Source organism: Agelaius tricolor, unplaced genomic scaffold (assembly GCF_023055355.1).
Source record: "Agelaius tricolor isolate 1412-34295 unplaced genomic scaffold, bAgeTri1.0.p SCAF_36, whole genome shotgun sequence".
Lineage (NCBI taxonomy): Eukaryota > Metazoa > Chordata > Aves > Passeriformes > Icteridae > Agelaius > Agelaius tricolor.
Genome location: NW_027269296.1, coordinates 1,105,666 through 1,131,828, shown reverse-complemented (window position 1 = coordinate 1,131,828; position 26,163 = coordinate 1,105,666). Strand labels below are relative to the sequence as shown.

The following is a 26,163-nucleotide window of genomic DNA, read 5'->3' as shown; positions in this document are numbered from 1 at the left end:
GTGGGCACAGGGGGAGCCCACCCTGGCTGTGCCTCTGCAGAGCCTGGGGCAGGGCAGGGCAGGAGCAGCTGCTCCATGTGAGGCTCCTGTCAAGTGTCCTGCCCTGGCACAGCTTCCTGGAGCCTCTTGGGCAACAGGATCCACCTGTGGCACCCTGAGCAGGGCCCCAGCCCCGTGCCAGGCAGGGAGGGATCAGCACAGCCCTGGCTGGGGGACCCCACTGCGCTGAGGCTGAGCAGAGCTGTGAGGCTGAGATCCCCAATCCCTGCTCTCCCTGTCTCTCTGCTGCCTTGGAAACCTGGGACATCCCCAGGTGTCCCTGCAGCAGCCTCTGGCAGGATGTGCTGAGGGAAGCAGGGACCCCTGAGTAAAGCTGGGCTTTGTTCTCAGCACAGACAACCCATAATAGCTGATTACTGGCTTAAAAATCCACATTATGTGAAGAGCAGTAAAAAAGAAACAAATTTCATTGCAGAAGTTTGTGTATTATGGTTTCCATTGGTGGGTTTTAAATCCACATCTTGTAAAATGGTGTTTTTTAAAATTTTATTTAAAAGTCATGGCTGTTGGAGTTAGAGAAGATACAAAAATTACCTGTGAAATCTCCCTTTTGGTGGGTGAAGCCCTGGGAGCCTCAGTGCCAAGTGTGGGGTTTGTGTCCAGGAGTAGCTGTACATAAAGTGTCTGTGTCTGTCCACAGTGAAACAGGAATGAGAGTGGAGTTTACAGCAATGTTTCAGAAGTGGGGGCAGATGCTCAGGGCCTGCTTTTGTGTCTCCCTTTGAAGTCAGGTATCCCTGAAACTCAGGACACCCCAAAACGGAGCCATCAGAAATTGCTCTGGGAAAAGCCAGCCCTAATTCCTGAGCTGCAGAGGGATTCTGTGCTGGGGTTTGTCCTGTGGGGCAGGGGAAGCACTAAAGCAGGGATGGGGTGGGTGGATCCCTCCAGGGTGATGTTCTGGGGTGAGGCACAACCCCAAATGTCACAGCCTGGATTGTCCCAGGCTGCAGAGGCAGAACAGCCCAGGGCTGCTGAGATTCTCAGCAGAGCTTCAGGGCTGGTTCTGCTCTCTCACCTTTGCTGAACAGCCCAGGATGAGGCATTTCAGAGCCAGTCCTGTCCCCTGAGCTGCAAAAGCAGGAGTTGGGCTGGGTGAGAAGGGACAAATGTGGAGCTGCTTTGAGGTTTCCTGGTAGGTGCCAGGAGGGCCAGGGGAGGGGATCCCAGGTTTGTCTGGCTCAGCCTGCAGAGCCCCCCTGGATCTGCTGGGGGGATCAGTGCCCAGCCCACCCCACCAGGGACTCCCCTCTGAGCATCCAGGGAGCCCTGTGGGGATCAGGAGCCATTTCCCAAAGCTGTTCCCGTGTTCCTTTCCTTCCCCTGCCAGGCAGGCACATCCTGCAGGGTCCCCTGTGCTGGGCCAGGCTGGGGAGGGTCCTGGACCCCCCTGTGCCCCTGGGTCCAGGGAGGGAGAAGCTCCTGCCCTGCTGGGCATCCTCAGCTGGCTGAGCTGAGCTAACCCTGGCCTGAGGTGCTGCTGCAAGGCCCCTGCACAAACCCAGGGACAGAGCCCACATTGTTCTCCAGCTGCCAGAGAAAATATCCCAGGAAATGTCCCGTGGGCAGAGCAGGTCAGGGGCCAGGGGCCAGAGCCTGGGCTGTGGGGTGACACCGTGTTGTGCTTGGCACCCCAGCAGTGTTTTCCATCCTTGGGCTGTGTTTGTTGTGTTTCTTTCTGTGTTTTTTTTTCCTGGTTCTGTCTCTGTTTGGATTTTTGCTGGCTGTGTGAGTGGGTTGCTGACAATGCCCTCACTGCTGGCTGTGCTGTCACTTTGTCTTCAGGTGTGCTTGTTTATTAAACCTGCAAAGGAATTACAGAATCCCAGCTCAGAGGAGAGGTTTGGCTTCAGCCCTGAGGGCACGTGGTGGGATTCTGTCCTCCCTGGCAGGGGTTTGCAGGCCACAGTCCCTGCCAGGGAGAGCTGCTGGCCCTGCCCTGAGCTCCTGACAAGGGCTTGGGCAGCACCAGGGCCCTTTCAGGAGGGAGGAGAGGGCAGGGCCCAGGCCCAGAACTGATGGAGCCCCCACAGGAGCTGCCTCAGGGCTGGGGGCTCTGTCCTGTGCCTCCCCAGGGGCTCAGTGTGATCGGCTCTGCAGCCACCAGCATCTGGCAGGGCCAGGGCTTAGGCTGGGCTTAATCAGGGGCAGTGGGGAGAACAAAGGCAGCAGCACCAGCCTCCCACAGCCACAGGAGGAGTTCAAGGGCTCTGTCCTGCTTAGCTTCTGTCCCCAGCTGGACCCTTTGGGCATGTTCTCCTTTCCAGCAGAGCCCTCAGTGTTTATCCATCACCAGGAGAAATTGGGGAAACAGAGCTGGGGTGGGCTGGAGCGGGAGAGGGGCCGGGATCACCTTGGCCACACTCCTGAGTGTTTGGAAACAAACACTCTGCTCCCTGCCCCAAACCCTGCTCTGCACATGGCCCCAGCGTGCACAGAGGGCAGGAGGGAGGTGCTGCTCCCACGTTTGTGTTTCCCTGGCCTGGAAAGGAGCTCTGGCCTTGCCAAGCACAGCAGGGAGCTTGGAATGGGCAAACAGGGCCTGGCCACGGGCAGGGGCATCACAGGCAGGAGGAAAGTAAAGTTCAGCTGTGTTTGGATGTGGATTTGGGTGACTTTCCTGGCCTGTTTGGATCTGGATTTGGGTCTCTTCCCTGCAGCTGTGCCTCCCAGGGGTTGCTGATGGGATCTGTGTGTCCTGTAGGTCCTGGTGTCAGAAAGGTGCCTTGGACTTGTCCCCACACCTGCTAATCTGCTCAGATCACCTCTGCTCAGCCCCTGGGGAGCTGTGGTGACCTTTGGGAGCAGGCTCAGAGCAGGGCTGGTCTCAGGACCAGTGGATGGGGTGGGTGTTCCCTCAGTCCCTCAGGGTGGGTTCTGAGGGGCTCCAGCCACACATCCCAGGGACTCTGGGACAGGAGCAAGGTGGGATCAAGGTGCAATTCCTGTCACCCAGGGCAGTTCCAGTGCATGGAGCAGCTGCTCTGCCTCTCCAGGCCCCTGTGTGTCCTGAGCTCTGCTGTCCTGAGCTCTGCTGTCCTGCTGTCCTGAGCTCTGCTGTCCTGCTGTCCTGAGCTCTGCTGTCCTGCTGTCCTGAGCTCTGCTGTCCTGCTGTCCCACTGCTGCCAGGAGCACCAGGGGCTCTGTGTGCCCACGCTGGGCTCTCCCCAGCTCAGGACACTTTGCCTTTGCTCTCTCCAGGCTGGGGCAGGGCAGGTGTCCCCGGGTGCCTTTTCCAGGCTTCTCCCAGCAGAGCTGAGGGGCAGGAGGGAGCAATCACACACGGAATGCTTTCGTTGGGGGAGGATAAATCGCCCCGGGAATCCGGGAGGTGTTTTGAAGCTCCCGGGTGCTTTGTTGCTCCATCCTGCCCCGTGTGTTTATCTGTGCCGGTTCCCAGGTCGGCCCGAGCTCTGCCGCTGTCCCTGGGGAGCTGCGGATCCTGCCCGGGCAGGGGAGCAGAGCCTGAGTCAGTGCCGGGGCAGGAGGAGGAGGAGGAGGAGGAGGGGGAGGAGGGGGAGGAAGGCTGCGTGAGAAGCGCTGAAGACAACGAAAGTGCCCGGGCACTGCTGGGCCGGGAGCGGCGCCCGCTACGCCCGGGGGCGCTGCCAGCCCAGCCCTGCCCAGCACGGAGCCCGGGGTGCAGGGAGAGCAGAGGACCCTGAAGGAAAAGGTGACAGGGACAGCAGGAACAGCCCTCGGTGGCCTCATGGAGAAAATCAGCTGTAATTCCTGAACTGCAGAGTAATTCCGTGCTGTCATTTGTTTTGCTAGGCAGGGGAGGCACCAGAGCAGGAGTCTGAGCCAAGGAGAGCTCGGGAGCCTGAGCCTGGAGCATCCCGAGCCTTCCCTGCAGGTTCAATGGGAATTTGTGCAGGTGGCAGAGCAACCATGGGGAGCTTCAGGGATGCCAGGTTCCTCCCAAGAGGAATTATTGTTCTCTGAATGATTCACTTAAAAATCTACACCAGAACTTATTTTAAACACATGGAGAGTGGCTTAATGAAAACAACATATTCCTTATAAAAATGCCATTCAACTGCAGCATTCATTGCTGTAACTCCTGAAGTTTCCTTTGCCTTTCCATGAGCAAACATCAGGTGATGGCATGGTTCAACTCCAGTCAGCTCTTGGCAACTTTGGGGATTTTTCAAACCTTTCTTCTAATAAAACCCAGTCTTGCCCTTCCTGGACTTTGAGGAAAGGGGAATTTTTGTCCCCAGAGATGTTTTATGGTGAATGGTGTGAGCTGTGGTGGTGGCAGCAGGTGCAGGTGACAGGAAGGTGTGACAGGAGCAGGGCCAGTGGCTCAGCCTCTGTGGATGTGCTGGGATTCCCTCAAAGGTTGGACTCAGAGATCTCTGGGGTCTTTTCCAACCTAAACAATTCCAGGATTCCATGGTTCCAACCTCCCAGGGAATGCACAGAGGCACTGCTGGCAGGGCTTGCTGCAGGAAAAGGAAAGATGACCAATGTTTGGGCAATTAAGTGTCTGACAGTTTATTAACATAAGATGGAGAGGCCTGGAGAAAGTGCCAGAAGTGAGGACAGGCAGGGCATTATTTTGGTGTGTTGCTTCTCACGTAGTCCCATGAGCCTCACCTCAGTCAGGAATTTTTTGGTGGAAGGGAGGGGGTTGTGATCTGCCTGTCTGCTTCCCTCTGAGCAAAATCAGCTACAAATGATTGGGAAAAAATAATTTAAAACCGTGGATTACAGCAAAGGAAAACAATGAGGTTTGGTTGCATCTGGGCACTGAGTGCCTGTGTCTGACTGGGCTGTGCTGGCCTGGAGCTCCACATCCAAGGGAAAATTGTTCCCTGCTCCCTGTTCAGTGTGCAGCAGCCTGGATGGGGCTGCAGGAAGGAGCAGCTGAGGGGCTTTGCCTCCCTGGGGAGGCCCTGGCCTGGCTTTGTGCCCAGCTGCAGCAGCAGAGGGGGTGATCCCAAAGGCTCTGGGAGCTCAGGACCAGGAGAGGATCCCTCCCCCATCCCACAGAGCCCTCGGGAAGCCCCTCCTGTGTTCATGGAAAGCTCTGGGGGAAAAGCTCCTCGCTCATTCCTGATGCCCCCAGTTTCAGATCCGTGCGCCTGATGAAGAATGACACCATGAACTTCCAGAAATTCCCCTACACCAGCGAGGATGAGGCCTGGAAAACCTACCTGGAGAACCCCCTGACTGCAGCCACCAAGGCCATGATGAGGGTGAACGGGGACGACGACAGCGTGGCCGCCCTCAGCCTCCTCTACGACTACTACATGGTGGGTGCCCTGGGCTGGGCAAAACTGGGGTAAAACTGGGGCAAAACTGGGTAAAACCGGGGCAAAACTGGGTAAAACCAGGGTAAAACTGGGCAAAACTGGGGTAAAACTGGGCAAAACTGGGTAAAACTGGGCAAAACTGGGGTAAAACTGGGGCAAAACTGGGTAAAACCGGGGCAAAACTGGGCAAAACTGGGGTAAAACTGGGCAAAACTGGGGCAAAACCGGGGTAAAACTGGGGCAAAACCGGGGTAAAACTGGGGCAAAACCGGGGTAAAACTGGGCAAAACGGGGTAAAACTGGGTAAAACTGGGCAAAAGAGGTGTAGAATATGTGTCAAACATGTACCACCTTAGGAGGGGACCCCTCTACTGAGCTCCCCTATCTCCTGAGCCTTCCAGTCGTTTCTCCAACACCACACAGTGCCATCAGTGTCCCCAGAGGTAAACTGAGGCACAAACCAGCACTTGGAGGGAATCCAGAACATGTGGAAAAGCTGAACCCAGGGGCCTTGAGTCTGGATTTGTACCCATGAGGGCTTTGAGAGCTGTTGAGCTGGAGCAGCCCTGCAGACCCCACCAGTTTTATTCTCCCAGTGCTGCTGGAGGATGGAGCTTTGGGAAATGTGGCTCTGATTGGAGGCAACACCAGTGATGTCCCCACTCACCTGGGGGCCTTTACAGTCCTGCCCAGAAGAAGCTGCTGTGCTTGTCCAGGGTTATTTGGGAGCCCAGGGCAGAGCCCAGCTCTGCTGTTTGCTCTTCTCGTGGGGTTTTATCTGGTTTTATTAGACAGGGCCAATTCTGCTGCTTCCCTTTAACAAAATCCTCCCCTAACCAACCTCTGCTGTGCCCTGTCCCAGGTGCCCAAGGAGAAGAGGATTCTGCCAGCTGGGATGATGGCACGCAATGACCTGGCAAAGAGGTTGGCTTCAGTTCCTGCTCTCTGGGGCTGCCTCACTCTCCTGCAGCTGCTGAAATGCAGGATGGGGCTCTGAGCTTGCAGAAAATAGACATCAAAGCACGGTGTTATTACCAGCAACAGTGCAGCTCATTAACCCTGAGACACACATTAAAATTCTTTAGGCCAGGTCCCAAGCAGGAATAAATGGAGCTACACCCATTTACACAGCTGAGCATCTGTCTGGCTGTGCTCACAGGGCTTCTGCAGATTTGCAGCAGCTGAAGAAATTCCCTTTAGTTCCTATTTTGTGGCAACTGCAAAGGGCAGAAGGATTGAGCACTGAATGGCCAAATCCTCCTTCATTCCCTGGGCTGATGAGAGTTCCTGTTCCACTCTCCCAGGATTCTCTTCCAGTGACTCCCATTTGTCCTTTGAGGTTTTCAGATAATTGACTATTAAATTAATGGCTCATTTGCCACTGTGAGTTCAGTTCCCCTTCCTGGATGCTGTGTACTTTGGCATTGTCAGTTTTGAACCACTGGACAGAATAAACCTCCAGTGATACTTCAGAAGTAAACTGAATTAAGCTGGTTTTGCTTTTTGCTTCCTAAGTTGCTGGAGTTTGTGAATTTGTACAATAATTGGTTTTCCTTAAAAAAGGGTATAAAAAAATCAACTTTCAGCATGGATGAGCCATAAAAAGTCTTATGATGGACAGCCCACACAGCATCACCTTTGTTATCACCCCTGCTGCTCTGAGTGTGTGGTGGCCTCAATGAGGGAGCAGTGGATGTGCAGCCCCAAACCCCATCCAGACCCAATTCCCTGGCTCCCTGTGGTCACCCCTTCTCTGCTGAGCACCCCTGGCCCTTGCTGCCTGCCCTGAGAGCTGTGGGTGGAGGTCCCCAGTGGCTGCCACTGCTCCCAGGCCCAGCAGGAGCTGCTGGGCTGACTCGGGGTCACCTGGCAGCCAGGCCAGCAGCACATGCAGGCCCTGCTGGCAGTGCCACCGAGCTGGGGGCGCCCTCTCTGCCCTGCCCTGAGCCAGGACTCTCCCCAGCAGGCACTGCCACGGGATGGATTATGAGCCTGAGCTGCCCTCCTTCGATGGCTCTGCCCATCTCATGAAGCTGCTGTCAGAAAACGTCTCCATGAGCCAGGAGTTCTGCGAGCCCCCCAAGAAGAATGGCCTGAGTCTCGAGGGTGTCCCTGCCCCTCACAAGGCAGCCCTGCTCCCCCCAGGCACCAGCAAGCTGGAAGCCCCCCCAGACAACTTCCTGGTGGCCCCTGGGGACGTGTATGACAGCAGCTCCCTGAACTCCCTGTTTGAGAGCCTGCCCATGGCCCCGGCCCAGCAGCGCTGGCAGCCCGACAGCACCTTCAAGGAGGACCCCCAGGAGGTCAGGCTGGGCTCTGGGGACACTGGGCTGCTCCTGTGGGGTTTCTGGGGGGTTATGTTGATTTTGGGGGTCAGGCTGGGCTCTGGGGACACTGGGCTGCTCCTGTGGGGTTATGTTGATTTTGGGGGTCAGGCTGGGCTCTGGGGACACTGGGCTGCTCCTGTGGGGTTTCTGGGGGGTTATGTTGATTTTGGGGGTCAGGCCGGGCTCTGGGGACACTGGGCTGCTCCTGTGGGGTTTCTGGGGGGTTATGTTGATTTTGGGGGTCAGGCTGGGCTCTGGGGGCACTGAGCTGTTCCTGTGCTGTTCCTGTTGGATTTCTGGGGTTTTTGTTGATTTTGGAGGTCATGTGGTGTCTGGGAGAGCTGAATGCCCAAAGCCATGAGAGGTTTGACTCTTGGGTTGTGTTTGCTCTTGTCTGCAGACGCTGCTCTTCAGTGACATCCTCAAACCCCAGCCAGAGCCACCCTGCCCCGAGAGTTACCCCACAGATGGAGTGAAGAGGTAACAGCAATCCAGGGCTTTGGCCTCCAGGGAACTCTTGGCTGTTTCCTGGGGAAGGACTGCATCCCTTTCCTGTCCCCAGTCCATCCTTGGCAGTGACCAGAGCAATTTCAGATCCCGTGCTTGTGACACCAGTTGTGTGTCCCTGGTGTTTTTGGAGCAAGGGGCTGCCCCGTGAGCTTTTGGACCAAAGCTGGGATTGCTCAGCCCCCAGACTGGGGCCAGTGCAGGGCCAGCTGCTGTCCCCTCTCAGGGTGACAGCCCCTTCCTGCTCGGCTGGGTGACACAGAGGGACCCAGGTGGCTGCACCATCTCCCCACAGGCCACTTGGGATGGGGTAAATGACAGGGAAAAGGAGGCTGGCAGGGCATGAGGGTGATCATCAGCCTCCCCTAATCTAAGGTTTAGGTTCTCACTTAGCACTGTTAGTCAGCCTTGATTTTAGAGGGTGCCACTGCCTCTCATTCCTAAAACATGAGAGGGATTTCTTCCTCCTTTCCACCCCTCTGCCAGGCAGAGCTTTGCTGCTCCAGATACCAAATCAAACCTCCCAGCAGGTAACATTATTTCACCTCCCACTTTTTATTTGCTCCTGAGTCAGCTGACTGGGTGAGTCAGCTGTCAGACGTGGGGATGTTCACACAGACAGCAGAGGCTCCCTGCTCACTGTTTATTTGTGCACTGAAGTTCTCTGGCTCTCCTGGCTGCAGATAAGAGGAGCTGCCAAGCCCATCTTCAGAGATGGCATCACAGGAGGTGGAGCAGGAAGGAGATGGGTTGGTGACTAAACAGGGCACTTGAAGGGTCTGAGTGAAGGCTCCTGTACAGGTGGTGGCTTGCACGGATTCCTCCCAGCAGAAACCAGCTGTGGCCTCATGGTTTCAGTGCTCAGCTGCTGCTGAAGGCCTGGGAGCTGCTGAATTCAGGCTCTTCTTTCAAATTTCCAGTGCCAGCAGTGGCACCTTCTCTGTGTGCCACCACAAGGCTTTTCTGTAGAGATTAAAGTTGGGATTCTGAGCCCAGCTCTGCATAACCAAGCAGGTGTTGGTGTCCTGCAGGTCCTTCTACAGGACCATTACGGGAGAGTCTTCCTGGCTCAGCCAGTTTGGGTATGGATTTGGAGACAGGAAGCTGAGTTTAGGATGTTGTAAAGGTCCCTTCACAGGTTCCCATTTTTGTGTGTTTTGCTGCAGGCTGCTGGTTGAGCAATGGTTCTGCTGCCATCCACACAAAAGCATTGGCTGCAGTCACATCCAGGTGTTTTTAAGCCAAAGCTGAGGGGTGAAATGAGGCTGTTGGAGCAGTGCTGGTCCCCAGGGTGTTGGGGAGGATCAGAATGTGCTGTGCTGTGTCAGGGTGTGTGAGGTGGGGAATGGAGCAGAAACTGGAGCCTGTAACCCGTGGGGTGGAGGCTCCTGGGGCTCTGTTTTGCTTTTGCAGTGAAACAGCAGCGTGTGCTTATTCATCCTTCTCTTTGTTCCATCCAAGTGACTTTGAATACACGCTGGGGTCACCCAAAGCCATTCACATCAAATCTGGGGACTCTCCCATGGCCTACCTCAACAAAGGACAGTTCTACCCCATCACACTGCGGACAGCTGGAGACAGCAAATGTTTGCACTTGTCCTCAAATAAAGTGAAGGTAAGAGACACAGACAGGCTGACAGCTCTGCTGACAGCTCTGGAATGGGACATCCAGCAGCTCCTCTGGCCTGGGAACGGAGCTGAACGTGAGCAGGAATGGCTTTGTGGCTCATGTTAGCTTAAAGGGATGAGTGGGGTGGATTCAGTCCCACAGGATAATCCTCTGCTGCCCTGCAGAGCCTCCCTGGCAGCTGGAACCTGTCACAGGAGCTCAGGGATGCACAAAGGGGCAGTGGGGGCCCTGCTGGAGGAGCTCTGAGCCAGGGACAGGGTCCCCATCCTGCTCCTGGGATGTGTGGCCAGGCCTTGGAGCAGCCCCTGAGATCAATGTGCTGAGCCCAAATCCCTTCCCTTGCCCTCCTCAGCTTCCTCAGCATAAAATTTCCAGTTTCACATGGCCCTGAGGGCAGTGCAGGATGGAAGGGTCAGGGGGGCACTGATCACTGCTCTGTGCTGAGCTGGCTGTGCTGGGTAGGAGGACACTGATCACTGCTCTGTGCTGAGCTGGCTGTGCTGCTGTGTTGCAGAGTGTGGTGATGATTGTGTTTGACAATGAGAAGATCCCCACGGAGCAGCTGAAGTTCTGGAAGCACTGGCACTCGCGGCAGCCCACGGCCAAGCAGAGAGTCATCGACGTGGGTACGAGGGGCTGCCACACCTGGGGCAGCTTCTGCCTCCAGTGCAGGGCATCCCTGGCTCTGGGAATCAGCCAGGGCAGGATTTGGGGTGGGAGCCTCGGGGTGTCACCAGTTTCTGCCCCGGTGCTGACTGCTCCTCCCCTCTCACAGCTGACTGCAAGGAGAACTTCAACACGGTGCAGAACATCGAGGAGCTGGCCTACAACGCCCTGTCCTTCGTGTGGAACGTCCACGAGGAAGCCAAGGTACAAAGTGCCCCTGGAGGGAGCTGGGAATGGAGCTCAGCAAAGCTGCAGCTCCCTCCTGAGAGCCCAGCCCAGTGCAGTGTCAGAGAGGGGCAGAGCCACTGCAGAGTCTGCCTGGCAGGACAGCAGGACACCGTGCCTCAGATGTGCTCAGGCACTGCCATGAGCCAACAAACACTCTGGGTACACCCAGACTGGCTCAGGGATGTTGTTTTAGTGCTGATGGATAACTCTGAAGAAAGGGTTTTGCAGCACTTCAGGGCTCTGCTCACAGGTACCTGCAGCCTGTTTAAATAAGCCCCAGCTCAGGGAACAAAGAGCCCCCTCTGCAGCAGGGGGATGCAGACAGACTGACCACCCTTCTGTGGGATGTGGGATGGGAGCCAGGCAGGTCACAAGATCCCTTTTCACCTTAAAACCAGCAAAGTTCATTACAGCAAAGCCTTTGCAGCTCTGCTGTCTCTTCTGCATCTCAGACTCTCTCATTAACACTTTGTATCTGTGGGGATTGAAAAACAGATGAAGTAACTAAGAAAAAAAAAGAAAAGCATAAATACCCCAGGTCTCTGAAGCTTGGGAAAACCCTGCCTGGCTTTGGGATCTCAATAAGCCCAAAGGCAACCTGGGTCTTTTACAACCCAAGAGGTTAACAAATGTCTTGAAGGCAGAGCTGTCAGAAATGGAAATATGTCAGGTATGTGGCAAGCCCTGGGGGCATCTCAGCAAACCTGGATTTAACTCTTAGCAGAAACTCTGCTCACTCACTGGCCTGGGGCAGGGAGAGGTGAGACTTCAGAGAGTGGGAGTGAGGCAGGAGGGGTCAGGGGCTGGGAACAGGAGGGGTCAGGGGCTGGGAACAGGAGGGCTCAGGTATTTGGGTGTTTGGCTGTTTGGGGTGGCCATGGCACCTGTTACTGCTCCCTCTCCAATTAAACTTTACCCCCCAGTGAAGAGGTTTTCTTTCCTAAGAACTGACTGGAGCTGACATCGGGTTTCAGGGCTGAAATCCTCAGCTGAGGGAGCTCTTGGAGCTTCTCCACCTGCAGATCTGTCCCCAGGGTCCAGGGGAATTCCAAGGTCACAGCAGTGAATTGGCAGTTTGGAGATACAACTTCGATTCGAGCTGTGCTCAGCTTTTCCTCCAGAGTTCCCCCTGGAGTTAACTCCCTCCTGGTGATAAAAGAGCCCAGTGTGGGATGAATATTTACTTAAGCAGCACTGCTGGGCAATTCCTGAGGCTGCAGCCTTGCCCTCCTCCCTTCCTGCAGGGCTTTGCTGTCTGAGGGTCCCTTTCAAATGAAAGATCAGAAATATCAGCAAGAACATCCCCAGGCAGGATTTTGGGGGTGGAGAGGCTCAGTTAAAGAGCTGGAATAGGTGTGGGGGGAGAGGCTCAGGTGGAATCCAACTGCTGCCCTGCCAGGCTGGCCCTGGGAGCTTTCCAGCAGCACCAACACTGTCCCTGTCCCTGTTTGCAGGTGTTCATTGGGGTGAACTGCCTGAGCACAGACTTCTCCTCGCAGAAGGGGGTGAAGGGGGTGCCCCTGAACCTGCAGATCGACACCTACGACTGTGGCAGTGGCAGCAGCCAGCTGGTGCACAGGGCTGTGTGCCAGATCAAGATCTTCTGTGACAAGGTACAGCTCTCCCTCCACCATTCCACAACACAGCTGGCCTGAGGGCCCAGAGTAAAACCAGAAAGGCTGAGAGAGCCTGGAACAGCCCAGACCTCTGCCTGTGCCTCACAGTAAACTCTATTTCTGACTCTGGTTTTGACCAGTTGTTAAATATCAAAAGAGATGAGAATTTCCTTGGAGGTTCTTCCCTAATCTCAGATATCTTCCCATAGAAAAATTTCTCACAGCTATTCTTGCCTGTGTGTTTCGCTTTTAGAAGCAAATTTTATTTTTGTTTTTCTAATTTCTGAGTGTCAGAGAGTCTTGGCTTGGGCTGGGGAAGGTCCCTGAGGTGGCCATTTCTGAGTCAAGGCTGCCTTCACCTCAATGGGTCACACACCACAGGTGGCCATGGAACCAATGTTGGAAATGTCAACGTCCTAAATTTCACTGGATCTTCCCACAGGGAGCAGAGAGGAAAATGAGGGATGATGAAAGGAAGCAGTTCAGAAGGAAAGGAAAATGCCTGGACTCCAACAACAATGGTGAGCTCAGCTCCTGTGTGTGCTCCATGCTGAGATCCCTGCCTGTTCCCTCCCATGGATCTTGGCTGCCCTCAGCCCCCGGCAGCCCGGCCCCTGCTGGGCTCCTTCCACCCCCGAGTCCTCAGGAGCGCCCCCAGCCCTGCCATGGTTCTGGGCTCTCCTGGAGGTGCTGCCGTCCTTGGGAAGGAGCTGCCCTGTCCCAGCGCGAGGGCCGAGATGAACTGGACTCTCCGTCTGTAGGTCTGAAAGGCTGTTTGCTCTCTGGCTTCAGAGGGAACGAGATCACCTTCCTGCGGCCCGAGAGCGACCTGGAGACGCAGCCCGTGCTCTTCATCCCCAACGTGCATTTCTCCGCCCCCCAGAGGTGTGGCTCGGTGAGTGCCCGGCCTGGCTGCCCCTCCCGGCCTGAGCAGAGCCCCCAGAGCCCCCCGAATGTGGGGGAAGCCCCAGGCTCAGCCCAGCTTTGTGGGATTGAGGTGAACTCCCTGTCCTGAGGCCTGGCCATGCAGCAGTGCTGGCTGAGAGAACCTCTGCAGGTATTCCCGTGCTTTACACACCTGCAGAGCACTGCAGGGGGAGCAAAAATAGCAGTAGAAAATAAATTATAGCGAAATGTGAGCATCTCAGTCCCTGTGTGGGTGGGACATCCCCCCACTGTCCTCATCCAGGGTCCTTCACAGCTCCTCAGCATCCCCTGCCTCAGTTTGTCAAAACCAGGGAATCTGGGGAAGTTCTTTATATCAAATTTCATTTAATCTAAGAAACAGATGTTTGGGTTTAATTGTGTGGGAAAACTGATGGGTCAGGAGGAGGGAAATCGTGTTTAAAGTGTGCCCAAGATGCCTCCCCCAGCCTGTCCAGCACACAGTGATGCTGTGCAAACTCACAGATCCATTTCCTTTGCATTGCAGGTGCTCCCTCCTGCTGTTCCCAACTCTGCAAACAGGTGAGGATGCACAGTGTGCATTTCCCACCCATCAGCTGCTCTGTTCCTTTGGGAATGCCAGGGCTGTTGGGTACCCCAGGGCAGGATAACACAGCTCAGAGTCTCCCTGATGCCCTGAGAGTCAGAACATGAGTTAAGCCTTGTCCTGGCAGGGACCCAGGCCTGCAGAAACACGGACACATTTCTGTCCCTGTCAGAGTCACTGCAACACGAGCTGCTCCCTGATTGTCCTGCTGTTCTCATGGGGACAATGTCTGACAGGGAGAATAAAGGATCATAACTGTCCCTGAAGGGCTCAAATACCCAGAGGCTGGAAAATAATCTGGAATTAAGTGAAATCACACTTGAAAAGCAGAATCTCCCCCAGCCTGGGCCCTCTGTGTGGGGATTCCAGTGCCCCACAGGAGGTGCAGGAGCTTTTGGGTTTTTGGTGACCCCAAACCCTCTGCAGGCCCTCCCTGAGCTGTGCATGTGCTGCTGTAATTACAAACCAACATCTAATTGCTGGCTGGCTGTTGGAGTGAGTGGCTGTTCAGGCAGAGGCTGGGCAGCTGCAGGGGTTTGTGCTCCTGCTCTGTGCCCTCCTGAGTGTGTTTGTCCCTGCCCAGGCTGCCCCTCAAGCGGAGCGGGGCCTCCTTCGCCGACGACTTCGAGCCGGTGCCCCCAAAGCACAGCAAGGACGAAGATCCCCAGAGAGGTAACCCTGGGATCCCCAACTCCCTGAGCCACAGGGCTTTGGGAGCGTGGCAAAGGCCCTGAGCAGGCCCTGTTCTCCTGCAGTGCTGCTCTACGTGCGCAGGGAGTCCGAGGAGGTGTTTGATGCTCTCATGTTGAAGACCCCGGATCTGCAGGGCCTCAGGACAGCTGTGAGTGTCCCCAGACCCCCTGGGAATGGACAAACTGCAGATAAAGGGAATGGGGTTGGTGAACAGGGAGCTGGACATGGGCTGCTCCTCTCTCCTGCCTGCTCTCCCTTGGCAATGGGAATGGGAATGGGAGCAGGAGCTGAGCTGTCCCAAGAGCTCCTGGCGTGGCTGTGTTGAGCTGCAGAGGGAGGATCACACCTCCTGCCCCATCCAGATCCTCAGGGAAGCCTCCTCTTGTGACAGCACATTCATATTTTCCACTGTCAAACACCTTTTCCATTCTCCAGGCTGGGATGTGTGATCTGAAACTCTCCCTGGCCTCGTGCTGGAATTCCCTGGCCGTGTTTGAGGAGCACAAGGACATATTTCTGTCATGGTTATCAGCAGCATCTCTGATAACCCAGCCCTCTCTGGAGACTGCTGGGAAGGAAACAAACAATAAACCTCCCAGATTTGGGGTGGCTTTATGGCTGCACTTTAAGCTCTGTTGGTTTTACAAACTTTTAAAAATAGGGCGTTTTAAAAATGTCAGCATGGCGGATTCTTTGCCATCTTCTCCTTCCCCCATCCCTCACCACAGAGAGTCAAAAACCTCATGGAAAATGCCTGGCAAAAACCTACAAAACTCCTGCCACCCCAAGACCAAAACTGAGCTTGCCCAGGAGAATGTTCAGGTCACGGTTTTGTTCTCTGCAGTAAAACTGAGGGGAATCCTTTGCTGCTGAACTCTCTGGCTTGCTGTTATCTTTGATTTTTATCATGGGAATTTCACTTTACAAGTATGAGGAATTGCCATGTTTTCTCTCACAGATTTCAGAAAAATATGGGCTTCCTGAAGAAAGCATTTATAAAGTCTACAAAAAGTGCAAAAGAGGGTAAGCTAATCTCTCATCTGCTTTTCTGCTGTGCCTCCAGAGCTGCTCTCTCCAGGCCCTGCCATTGGCTCCAGGAGCATTTTAACAAGATAATAAAAGGTAGAGCCATGGCAGGCTCTGCTATTTGGAGCATATAAAACTCAGATCTTTCTGGGCTTTAAAGATTTGGGATAATGCTTGTTTGTATTATATTTGTTTGGAGGGTAAAGTCTCCCAAGGAAAGGAAGTTGGGTGAAGGTGGAACTGTTTGGGGAGTCTGGTGGTGATCCTTGGTCTCAGTCTGAAAGCCTGAGGTTATGGAGAACTTATCAGAGAGGGATCAGTGTTTGCTGCTCCAAAAAATGCTGGAATGTCCCTGGCTCAGCATGAGGGGTGGGCCATAGTGAGCCTCTGAACTCATCAGGAGTTCTTCCACCTGCTGCTCATCCCTTAGCCCCAGAAATGGGAATTTTCTGCCCAAAGGAAAAGACCAGCACTGGTGGCTTCAGGGGAGAGGCCACCTCACTCAGTTTGGCTTTGGTTTTGTTCATGCCTTGATCTGATAAGCAGAGAGTGTTTGGTGATGACTGAGAGGGAAACCAGGCAGGAGGAGCAAAGAGGTATCTCGTGAAAAGGAAAGGCCACACCTGGAAATTAGATTAAATAAATAATTTTGACACCTGGTTTAATGAAGGCTGGATGTGACCCATGCCAACAGCTACTCCTGAGGTGTGGGGAGATTGGAGATTGCTCCTCTCAGGCTGGTGGCAGGGTCAGGCCCAGCTTCCTGCTCCCCCAGATTTAATTTTCAATAATTTTATCCTATGGCTCCACCCTAAACAATCTTCTGCTGGTAATTACAGCTTGAGGGGCAGATCTTCATCAGGTGAGAGCCAGTGCAGCTCAGTGGGACTGCCTGGCCTGGCAGCAGGGCAGGACCTGCCCCAGCCATGGCCCTTCCACAGGGGTGAGCTCAGCACATGAACTCGGTCCCAGGGTGACTCAGGAGCAATAATGAGCAATTTTGGATCTTGGTGAGGTTTGGTCTGGAGGAACAATCCAGGGCTGATTCCTGATCAGCACCCCTGGGATCGTTTGTGGTTAACAATCAGATGGGAGCACAGCACAAGAGGCACAGGTGACTTCTCTGGCTCCTGCTCTGGGGCACGCAGAGATGAAGGGATCAGCTCTGCTGGGGAAGCTCCTGGCTACCCACAGAGTCTGTGGGGCACCTGCTGGAGGCCAGAGCTGGACCCAGGGCTCGGGGTGCTGCTGGGGCTGGTGCAGCCAGGAGGATTCTGATGTACCAGGCAGGGCCAGAGCCCCAGTCCCAGCAGCCCCTGGAATTCCTGCCTGTGCCATGACAGAGCTCCCAGGCTTGGTGAATGTTCTCTGCTGGATCTTCCCTTGTCTTGTGCCGTGGCTTTAATTAATTAATTAGCAGTGGTTGAGCCCCTCACACTGGGGAAGGTGAATTGCTTTCAATGTGCTGCATCTGACCCAGCCATTCTTCTCTGCAGGATCCTGGTGAACATGGACAACAACATCATCCAGCACTACAGCAATCACATGGCCTTTCTGCTGGACATGGTAGAGGCAGAGAACAAGTTCCAGATCATCCTCAAAGAGCTCTAAAGAGCTGCAGGCAGCACTTCCTGGCACTTCTCTCCGAGCTGGCACATGTGACCCCACAGAACTCAGCCCCGTGCCCGCTCTTGTTGCCTTGACTTGAACCCCCATGGCCCCGGGGCTGGGCCACAGACTGCTGTGACATCATCCTGTGAACGTGGAACTTGGCTCTGTTGACTTTATTATTATTATTATTATTATTTTTTATTATATTTTATTCCCTTCTGGCAGCGGGCCTGAGCTGCCATTTCAGAGCTGGGCACACGAAGTGACACTGCCAGGCCTGGGCACAGAGCAGAGCTGGTGGCCCTGGCAGGGAGCGATGCCAGCCAGGCCTTGGCCTCTGCACAGCCCCTGCAGAGCTTTCCCAGCAGGGCTGAGCCTGGCTCTGAGCTCCCCTCTGGCACAGCCAGAGCTGCAGCCTCAGCTCTGCTCAATGGACACTGCCTGCTCAACACCCTCCCTGCACATCTCTGACTGTAAATACCACGGAGGCCTCCACAACCCCTGTTTATACATTTCTGTGTTGTTCCTTTTGTATTTTATATGTGTATAAATATGCATTGTTTTCTACTGGACTCAGTATGGTGACACAGAGCATTTCAAACACAGGCTGCTTCACATTTCTCCGTGAACTCCTTTTGTAACTGTGTTGTTGGTTGTGTTGTTTTGGATATTCTGTAGTAATAAAGGCTCAAGGACTGAAAATGAACCATTTCCCCCAGCTCTGGAGTTGGAAGGGGCTGGCCAGGAGCCAGGGCAGGGAGGTGACCCCAGAGGCACCAAAAGGGCTCCAGGATGGTTTTGGCCAAGGTCTGTCCCCTCTGCAGCCACCGTGTCCAGCTGTGTCACCAGGTGGGACTGGGTCCCTGAACTCCTGTGCTCAAACTGCCCCAAGCTGCTTCCCATTTAGGTCATCAGATGCCAAGGGGAGCCCTGTATTTTCTAATTAATCCTCTGACCAATGAAAACCAGGGCCTTTCCTCCTCCCTCTTCTTCATCCTCTGCTTTTCCTGGCCACATTAAAGATGAACCTGAGGCCTGTGAGTGGGGAGGAAAGAAGAGCCCTGGGAAGAGGATTTGGAAATGCTGGACTGTGTCAGCTTGGTGAGTTTTGGATTACTTCAGTCCTGTTTGAGGATGGCCTCTCAGATGAAACACAGATAAGCAGAAGGTTTTATCAGCCTTTGGGATCTCTCCAGCACTCCTTCCCCTCAGATCACAAACTCCTTCTTCAGCAGGATGGCTCTGATTCAGTGTTGATTCTGTGAGTCCTCCTACAGCAGAATTTCAGCTCCAGTTCAAACCAGTCCAATCCCCCAGTGCTCAGTGTCACCAGCTGAAAGCTGCAGGTCCCTGTGCCCTGCTGTGTCAGGGGAGTGTGGGGACAGGTGGGGAGGGCTGCAGGCAGCCCTGGGCTGTTGTGTGCACACAGAGCTGAGGGGTCTGGGGACCCCTCACCCCTCAGTGAGTTGCTCTCAAAGTCTGATTTTCCTGCCAGACAAACATTTACCCATGTGAGCCTCAGTTCTTCCAGCAGCACCACTCCTGAGTTACAGCAGCAAAACCCATCTCAGGGGTAACTTTATGTTCCCAGCAGAACAAGGATGAACTTTGGTGGATGTTATGGGGCTCTCGTTCCCACAAACCCATCCTGGCTTTCGCAGAGGCTGCAGCTCCCCGGGTGTGCCCTGGGACAGTGAGTCCCCGATCTGGGGTGGGATGGAGGCAGAGACCCGGCGCTGTTTCCTGCGCGGCTCGGGGCAGTCCCGGCTGTGCCGGGCTGGGTCCCGGTGCCGGCTGCGTGCAGGGAAACGCTGCCGGGGCAGTCCCCAGCCCTGCCCGCCGAGGTGGGTGTTTTGCTGACTGGCTCAGTATCGCTCATCCCTTCCAGCCAAGGCGAGTTGCTGGGAGGTTGCGTAAAGCAGAGCTCCCAAATATGTGCGAGCATTCCTGACTCCTCGCCCGGAGCCCACCAGCTCCTTTTGAAGATTGAGATAGGAGCGATGAGGGCGATTTTCACCCCGAGCACCGAAGGTCGTGTGAAAGCAGCGAGGGATTGCACAGGGCTCCCTCGGGGGTGGCAGAGGGGGTGTCTGGGCTCGTGTTGAGCACAGGGTGTGACAGACCCCAGTGCCCATCCCTGGGCCAGCACCATCTGCCCCCTGCCCTTCTCCCTGACTCCCACCCCCTCCAGGGTGGCTCCCCAGCCTCCAGCACTGCGAGCTCTCAGGAAAACACAGAGGAGCCCACTGCTTGTTTTAATTACTCAATATCTACAAACTGGAAGCTTTCAAACCAATTTTAGTTAATGATCATCTCCCAGTTCTTAGAACTGAGCACCACTAATTAGCTGCCCGTGAGCCAGCCCTGGCAGGCCAGCACAGGCCTGCTGATGTGAGCAGAGTCTGAGGGAAATCCTGACACAGGAATCCCACTCTGGCATCCCAGCTGGGCAGGAAGGAAAACTTCCCCAGTGCTCCTGGTGAAAACGTGCCCACAGAGACAGAGATGCATAAAAAGGAGCAGCAGTGAGAGCTGAGTTGTGCAAGAGCTCTGGTATCCCCAGTGCTGGGTGGAGGGCTCTGCTCCTCACTTCTACAAACAACACCCAGTTTCTGTGTCTTTATTCGTGCTTATTCACTGCTTGCATCATCAGGCAGGCAGCTGAGGAGCTCGGTGTGTGGTGTGGCTCTGCAGGGCTGTGAAGGAAAAACAGCATCCTGTGTTTTGTTAGGACACCCACACACGTGTCCGGAGGTGCCCTGGTGCTGTGCTGGGCAAGGCAGGAGAGGATTAAAGTCAGGGAAGTCAAACCCTGCCTGCATCTGTTTGTGAGTGTGCAGAGCTTTAATGAATCTGCTGAGGGTTCTCCCAGCTCTCATTTATTTCCCCAGGTAGTGCCTTGGATTTGTAGAATTAAATTTTGGGTGAGGTGGGGCACAAGAACCCCCAGAGCTGTGGGAATGTCCTGGAATCATCAGCTGGAAAGTGGCCACAGAATGAGAGCTCAGTGCTCACAGTCAGGGAGCACAGAATCAGGATTTACCTCAGTGAGCTGAGGGCTGGTTTGGCTGTGAGACAGCCCAGGCATGAACTGCTGGATAACCAGCGTTTGGTGAAGCTGCTGTGTGTCAGCCCCTGACTGACTGAACTGTGACCGTGCCTCCCTGTGCCTCTGCTCTTTGGGGCAGCTCCAGAGCAGCTCTGTGTGCTCGTGCACTGGTGTGGCATTGCTGGGTTTCTCATCCATAAAAGACTGATGAAAAGCAGACTCCTGTCTGCTCTCCCAGCAATTCATCACCTCCCAGAAGGACCTGCGGATCTTAGAAGGGATAAACAGGGCAAGAAATGAGTGTGAATAACTGAAAAATAATGTCAGCTGAGCCTGGCGACAAGAGCCACCGGGCACGGAGGGACCGAGCGCGGCCCCGCAGCTCCGCCCCGGGGGAGCCGGGCTCTGCCCCCAGCCCGGGCTGCGCTCGGCAGGATCCGGGCAGGGAGAAGGGACGGAGATGGGTCTGTGGCTGTGCCTGCCTCACCGGTGCTGCTGTCACGGTGGGCACCCAGCTCTGCAGCTGCCCCTGCTCTGCCTGGGCGCTGTGTTTAACCCATTCCTCTCCGAGGTGGGGCCCTCCTCCTGCTTCCCCAGGTACTTTCTGATTCCAAGCTGCAGGATGTGTTTCTTCTCCCATTTCACTCAGTTCTGGGGGAGGAAGGCTCTGGTGAAGCCAGAGCAAAGAGGTGCTGGGGTTTCTGATGCTGCTCTGTGCCCCCACCCTGTCCCCTGCAAGTGCTCCCCTCTTCCCATCAAAGAGAGGAATTGTGCAGCTGGAATGTGTTGTACCAACAGTCAGTGATGTGAGTTTTACACACACAGAACTCACAGAACCTGTTTGTCCAAAGCCCTGACAGTCAGTGATGCTTTAATGGCCTTTACACTGCAAACAATCTTTTATTTTTTCAACCTTACCTTTAAAAATAATACTGTAAAATATGAGCCAGCCAAGCTGGACAAGGAGCTGGTAGTGAGGACTCCAGGGCTGCTGTGTGGCCCTCAGGGTGATGCTTAATCCTTCTAAGCCAAAATCTGTGGGAGATGAAGAGCTCTGGGAAGTGGAAGCGCTATGGACAGCCTGTGGTGTTTATTGTAAAATCCATGGATGTGCCATGGTCCAGCCCTGCACAGACCTGGCTGCTCCCCTGTGCAGGCAGTGCTGGAACAGGACAGGGATGCCAAAGGGCCCCAGCTGGAGTCCCTGCTGCCCTCCCACAGCAGAGGGAGCAGCTCTAAGGCTGCAGCTGGGTGTGGAGTGTTTGTGTGTTTTCTGATAACAGGCTGGGGATCTTCCCTCCTCATATTTAATTTGCCCTTTCCTCCAGCCCTCTGTCCTTATCAAATCCCTCCTGGCATTGCTTCCCTCCCAGCTTCCTATTCCCCAAACCCCTGATAGAAGATCCAGCTGCTGAGAGATGTAGTAAAGATTTCCCTGTTGGGTAAGGAGAGCCCTGGGCTTTCTCATGGGCTCATTCTTTTCCACAGTCAGGAATTTATTGATGATCTTAATCTCAGGCCTGCAACGTCACTGTGTGGTGACAATAAATGTTTTTGAACGATCTGCTGATGGATTTATTTGTCTTCCCATGAGGATCCCGAGGGGTGGGAGGGCTTGGGAGAGTTTCTGTCGTGTCTTTCCATCCCTCTGAAGAGGTGGCAGGATGGAATAGCTGGGAATGGCAGTTCTGGCTCCCAGGAAGCACCGTTACAGTGAGCCTCTCTCCAGCTCCCATTGCTCCCATTGCCAGCCCAGCAGGGGAATGGCCAGGGGGAATGGCCAGGGGGAATGGCCAGGTTTATCCAGCAGCTGCCCTGGCTGCTGTGCAGACAGGAGTGTCCCTCCCCATTCCTGCCCAGGGTCCCCACATCCTCAGTGCTCCTCTGGGGAGAGTTCAGGCACTAAACCAGCCCAAAGCCTCTGCTTGGGATGTGAGGAATCTTTTTCCAGGTGAGGTAGGTGTGCTCTGGCTTCTTGCTCCATGCCATGGGGATAAGAAGTGGCCCCCACATCCCAGGGTGTGCAGGTTTAATTACTGTTTGTAAATGTCTGGGAGATCAGCTGATAAAGGGCCCCTGATCCACTGCTCCAGGCTGTTCCCAGCCCACACTGCCCTTCCAGGCACTGCCACCTCCCAGCCACTTCCTGGGGACAACAGCCATCCCCTTGGCACCAGGACACTCTGGGATCACCCTCCTGGGATGGATTTTCATGTATCCCATGGCAGTGGGGTGTCTTCCAGGCTGCACTCACCTGGAAGGAGTTTCCTTTGCTTCCCTGCTGGGTTTGTGTGGCTGAGGCTGCAGACTCTGGAATAAATCTGGAGTTCATTCCTTGTTCCTTGTTGGGTGGGAAGTCTTTGACTGGAAGATGTCATTCCCTGGTGAGGGAATCCATGTTGGGATGGCCTACAAGACAAACGGGAAAGGGATGTAAATACCAGGCACTGAGGAAGGAGAGTGCATCCAGCAGGGAATGTGAGAAAGGGAAAGAACCAATGTGACAGGAGCATGTGGGGGAGCTGCTGCTGGACTGGGAAGGTGCTGGGCAGAGCTGATTTCCAGGGACACTGATAAGGCAACACTGAAGTCAGTCCTGAGCCCAGGAACAAAAGCACCATCAGCAATTTCAGGGAATCAAACAGGAGAGCTCCCAGCTGCTGTCAGCTCCCAGATAAACTCTGTGCCCTCACCCCAGGTCTCACCCTCAGGGGCAAAGGGCCAGGAGATCTTTTGAAGCTTGGTGCATTATGCACCAGTGTGGCTTCCCCTGAAGTCTGTGGCATTTCCAGTGTTGTGGGGTGTTCTGCTGATCCCTTGCAGCTACTCCAAAGTCCCAGGGTGGTTTCTGGATGGTTCTCCCAGCAGAGGTTCAAAGGTACCTTCTCAGTCAGCCCAGCATGCCCTAAGAAGGTCTGGCTGTGTGTGAAGGAGCTCCTGGGGGAGCAGAGCCAAGGTCAGCAGCACCATCCTCCCTCCCTCCCTCCCTCCCTCCCAGCTCCAGGATCACAGACATGGAGAAAGCCATTCCCCAAATTTTTCCAAATTAACTCCTCTTGTGGTTTGGGCTACAAACCCTGCCAGGGCAAAGTGGTACTGCTTTGCTTGCAGAAATGATGAGTTTCAGAAGGAAAAAGGGCTTGGGGATGCCTTTGAATTGCCTTTACCTGTGGGTGATGACCAACAAAGGCAAAGCCACGTTTCAAAGCCAGATGTCTCCCTGTGAGTGGCTACAGCTGCCAGCAGCACTCACCAAAATCTGGGAGAGCTTCCCAGGGGTGGGAAGAGCTCTCTGGGACTGCCCAGGACCTGACACTGGCAGGAAATGTCTCTGTGTGGCTGCTGTGTCCACAATCCTCCTTCACCTCTATGTGCCAGATTTTGTTCAGGGCCCCAGAATTCCAGGAGAGGGAATTTTGGGAATCTGTGGTGCCAAGAGTTGTTTGAGTTACCTTAAATCATAGCATAGATCACAGTGACATGGGACAAAATCCTTTGGATTACCAGGATGCAGCTTTACCTGCTGCAACGTCCTCTGGGATTTCAAGCCTTTATTGCTGACTCTTAGATTGACTTTGCTAATGGACTGTAATGAGAGGAAGCACCTGATGGCCAGGCCTCATCAGTGATGGGGAGTGTCCAGCTCAAGCTGGAGAGGAGAGGGGTAAGAAAGCTCCTGGATTACAGATTCAGACACAAAAAGATGATGCTTTTTTCCCTTTTTTCTCCTTGTTTCCTGTGGCAAGCTGGTGACATGCTGAGATGTTGAACTGCCTGTGTTGTGATACAGGGTTTGGTCCCAAGCTGAGGATGGCTTTGAGGTCTGCTTGGACACTTTCCTTGTTTCTCACTCCTTTTCTTCCCCCTCACTTTTAACCTGTCACTCAAAAGCAGATCCTCCAGTGACTACACAAAAGCTCCTTTTTGCTGAGGGAGAGCAGTGACCACGAAACTGCAGGATCTGTCCACCTTCTTCTTCTGAGATATCTCTTTGTCTATAGCCATAAATTATCAGCCACTGCCATCTTTTAAATAGATAGTTTCCTGTTCTGCCTCTTGTAGGTTAGATATTATCTCCCCCAGTAAATCATGAGTCAGGGATTAATTCAAGAAGGCCGTTCCCAGAAGCAAATTCTTACAATGTTAAAATTAATACGATGCAGAGCCATTATACCATGATAGAGAAAATAATTATGGCCTGCAAAGCAGTTTAATCAACAGAGAACATGCTGGGGCAGGTGCTCAGCCTGAGTCACTGCAGCAGAGCTCAGAGTCCCGCAGCAGGGGCTGGGAGTGAGCAGGACTGAGGCCCAGCACTGCTCCCTGTGCTCTCTGCACACCCAGACTGGGAGGGAAAGCACCTCTGCTGATGTATCAACACCACCAAGTGACTGTGAAAGCATGAATTGCTTCAGGAGCGTGCTTGCAGGCAGTTAAGGTGTCTCAGCTGATGAGTGGCAGCTTATTAAGCTGATTAAGCTGTGTGTTCACTCGGTGTTAAGCAGCTCTGCAGAGTCATCACATATTGTGGAGTCTGCCTCAGCACAGGGGATGGGGCTGCTCCAGGAGCACTCTCAGAGGGCACAGCTCACTGGGGAATGGCTCAAAACTGGGGAAAAACTCAAAAACTCCCTCTAGAAAGAACAAAATCCCAAAGCAATCTGAGCTACAGCCAAGCCACCACGCCAGGGACAGAGCAGGCAGGAGGTGTGTGTATGTTATTATAACCCATCTGATAATGGCTGATGACACTCGGCGCTCTCTTAACAGCTCCCACATCTCCAACAGCCTGAGAATTCCTGTGGATGAGGGCTTACAACACCCTGTGCAGCCTGGGCACCTGCAGGGCTGGGCAGCAGGCACAGAACAGTTAAGTGACTTGCACAAGGGTGAATCAGCAGGACTTGAGGAACTCAACCTGAAGGCAGGTGCTGAGCTGCAGGAACTGACACAGCTCCACAGCAGGGCCACCAGGTGAGACCCTGCACCTCCTGAGCCCAGCAGTGCCACCAGGTGAGACCCTGGCACAGCTCCACAGCAGTGCCACCAGGAGTGACCCTGGCACAGCTCCACAGCAGTGCCACCAGGTGAGACCCTGCACCCCCTGAGCCCAGCAGTGCCACCAGGAGTGACCCTGCACCTCCTGAGCCCAGCAGTGCCACCAGGTGAGACCCTGCACCTCCTGAGCCCAGCAGTGCCACCAAGTGAGACCCTGCACCCCATGAGCCCAGAAGTGCCACCAGGTGAGACCCCCTGAGCCCAGCAGTGCCCCAGGTGTCACCTGCCCGTGCCTTTTTTAGAGTTAGGGTGGCCAGAACCAAACCCACCATCCCAGCTGCTATTTTTGTATTTCCTGTTTTGCTTTCCAAGGCACACAAATTTCATGCTTTAATTTTAACTGTGCATCGAGGTAGGTGCCTTCAGAGTTTCAAAATTGTAATCCTTTAATGCAAGCCTCCTGTTGCATGGAAAGCTGAGTGATTCTGGGGATGGGGAAGATCAAATTTCTCTGCTGTCTACAGGGCAATTTGTATGGACTGGGAGCCACAGCACATCTAAAATCCCACCTGTAACTTCTGAGCTGGGCCTAATTAATGCAGCATGTGGGCAGAATGCTTTATTTGCAGTACCACACCTTTCCTGCCTCCCTTCTTTTCCTGGGCTTTTCAAAAAGAGGACTGGGCAGGATTCTATTTATAGAGCCAAATAAATCCAGCCCTGCCTGAGTTGTACGTGATCCCTCCAGCTTTTCAGATGTGGTCCCAAGAAGGGCTGAATGCCCTTCATGTCCTACTTCTGCCAATCCCAGTGGGAACTGGAAGGTCTGGGACCATGAAGATAAAAGAACAGCTTTATACTAACACAAATGTGAAATTATTCCAGTGTGTAGGATGGGAAGAACTGAAGTTCCTGGTCTTTAGGAACATTGTGTGAACATCATTAATTGTCTTGTCTGCCAGTTACCAATGGAAAACACTCTGGAGGTGCCTTGGTTCC

General features: G+C 54.3%; 1 protein-coding gene across 5 annotated transcripts in view; it reads left to right on the top strand.

The window, feature by feature from the left end:
• GRHL3 (grainyhead like transcription factor 3) overlaps nucleotides 1–17,823 on the top strand; it is a 35,675-nt gene extending 17,852 nt beyond the window's left edge. For 3 of the 5 annotated variants that reach the window (XM_071453179.1, XM_071453181.1, XM_071453183.1), the window contains exons 2-16: nucleotides 5,135–5,321; nucleotides 6,184–6,245; nucleotides 7,285–7,624; nucleotides 8,049–8,128; nucleotides 9,617–9,770; nucleotides 10,300–10,411; nucleotides 10,561–10,655; nucleotides 12,134–12,292; nucleotides 12,738–12,816; nucleotides 13,057–13,190; nucleotides 13,728–13,762; nucleotides 14,371–14,459; nucleotides 14,543–14,628; nucleotides 15,439–15,503; nucleotides 17,003–17,823. In XM_071453179.1, the coding sequence (XP_071309280.1) occupies nucleotides 5,135–5,321; nucleotides 6,184–6,245; nucleotides 7,285–7,624; nucleotides 8,049–8,128; nucleotides 9,617–9,770; nucleotides 10,300–10,411; nucleotides 10,561–10,655; nucleotides 12,134–12,292; nucleotides 12,738–12,816; nucleotides 13,057–13,190; nucleotides 13,728–13,762; nucleotides 14,371–14,459; nucleotides 14,543–14,628; nucleotides 15,439–15,503; nucleotides 17,003–17,117 (1,792 nt within the window). In that variant the 3' untranslated portion in view covers nucleotides 17,118–17,823. The remainder of the gene's footprint in view (nucleotides 1–5,134; nucleotides 5,322–6,183; nucleotides 6,246–7,284; nucleotides 7,625–8,048; nucleotides 8,129–9,616; nucleotides 9,771–10,299; nucleotides 10,412–10,560; nucleotides 10,656–12,133; nucleotides 12,293–12,737; nucleotides 12,817–13,056; nucleotides 13,191–13,727; nucleotides 13,763–14,370; nucleotides 14,460–14,542; nucleotides 14,629–15,438; nucleotides 15,504–17,002) is intronic. The other 2 variants (XM_071453180.1, XM_071453184.1) reach the window with 1 other exon arrangement.
• The last annotated feature ends 8,340 nt before the right edge of the window (nucleotides 17,824–26,163 follow it).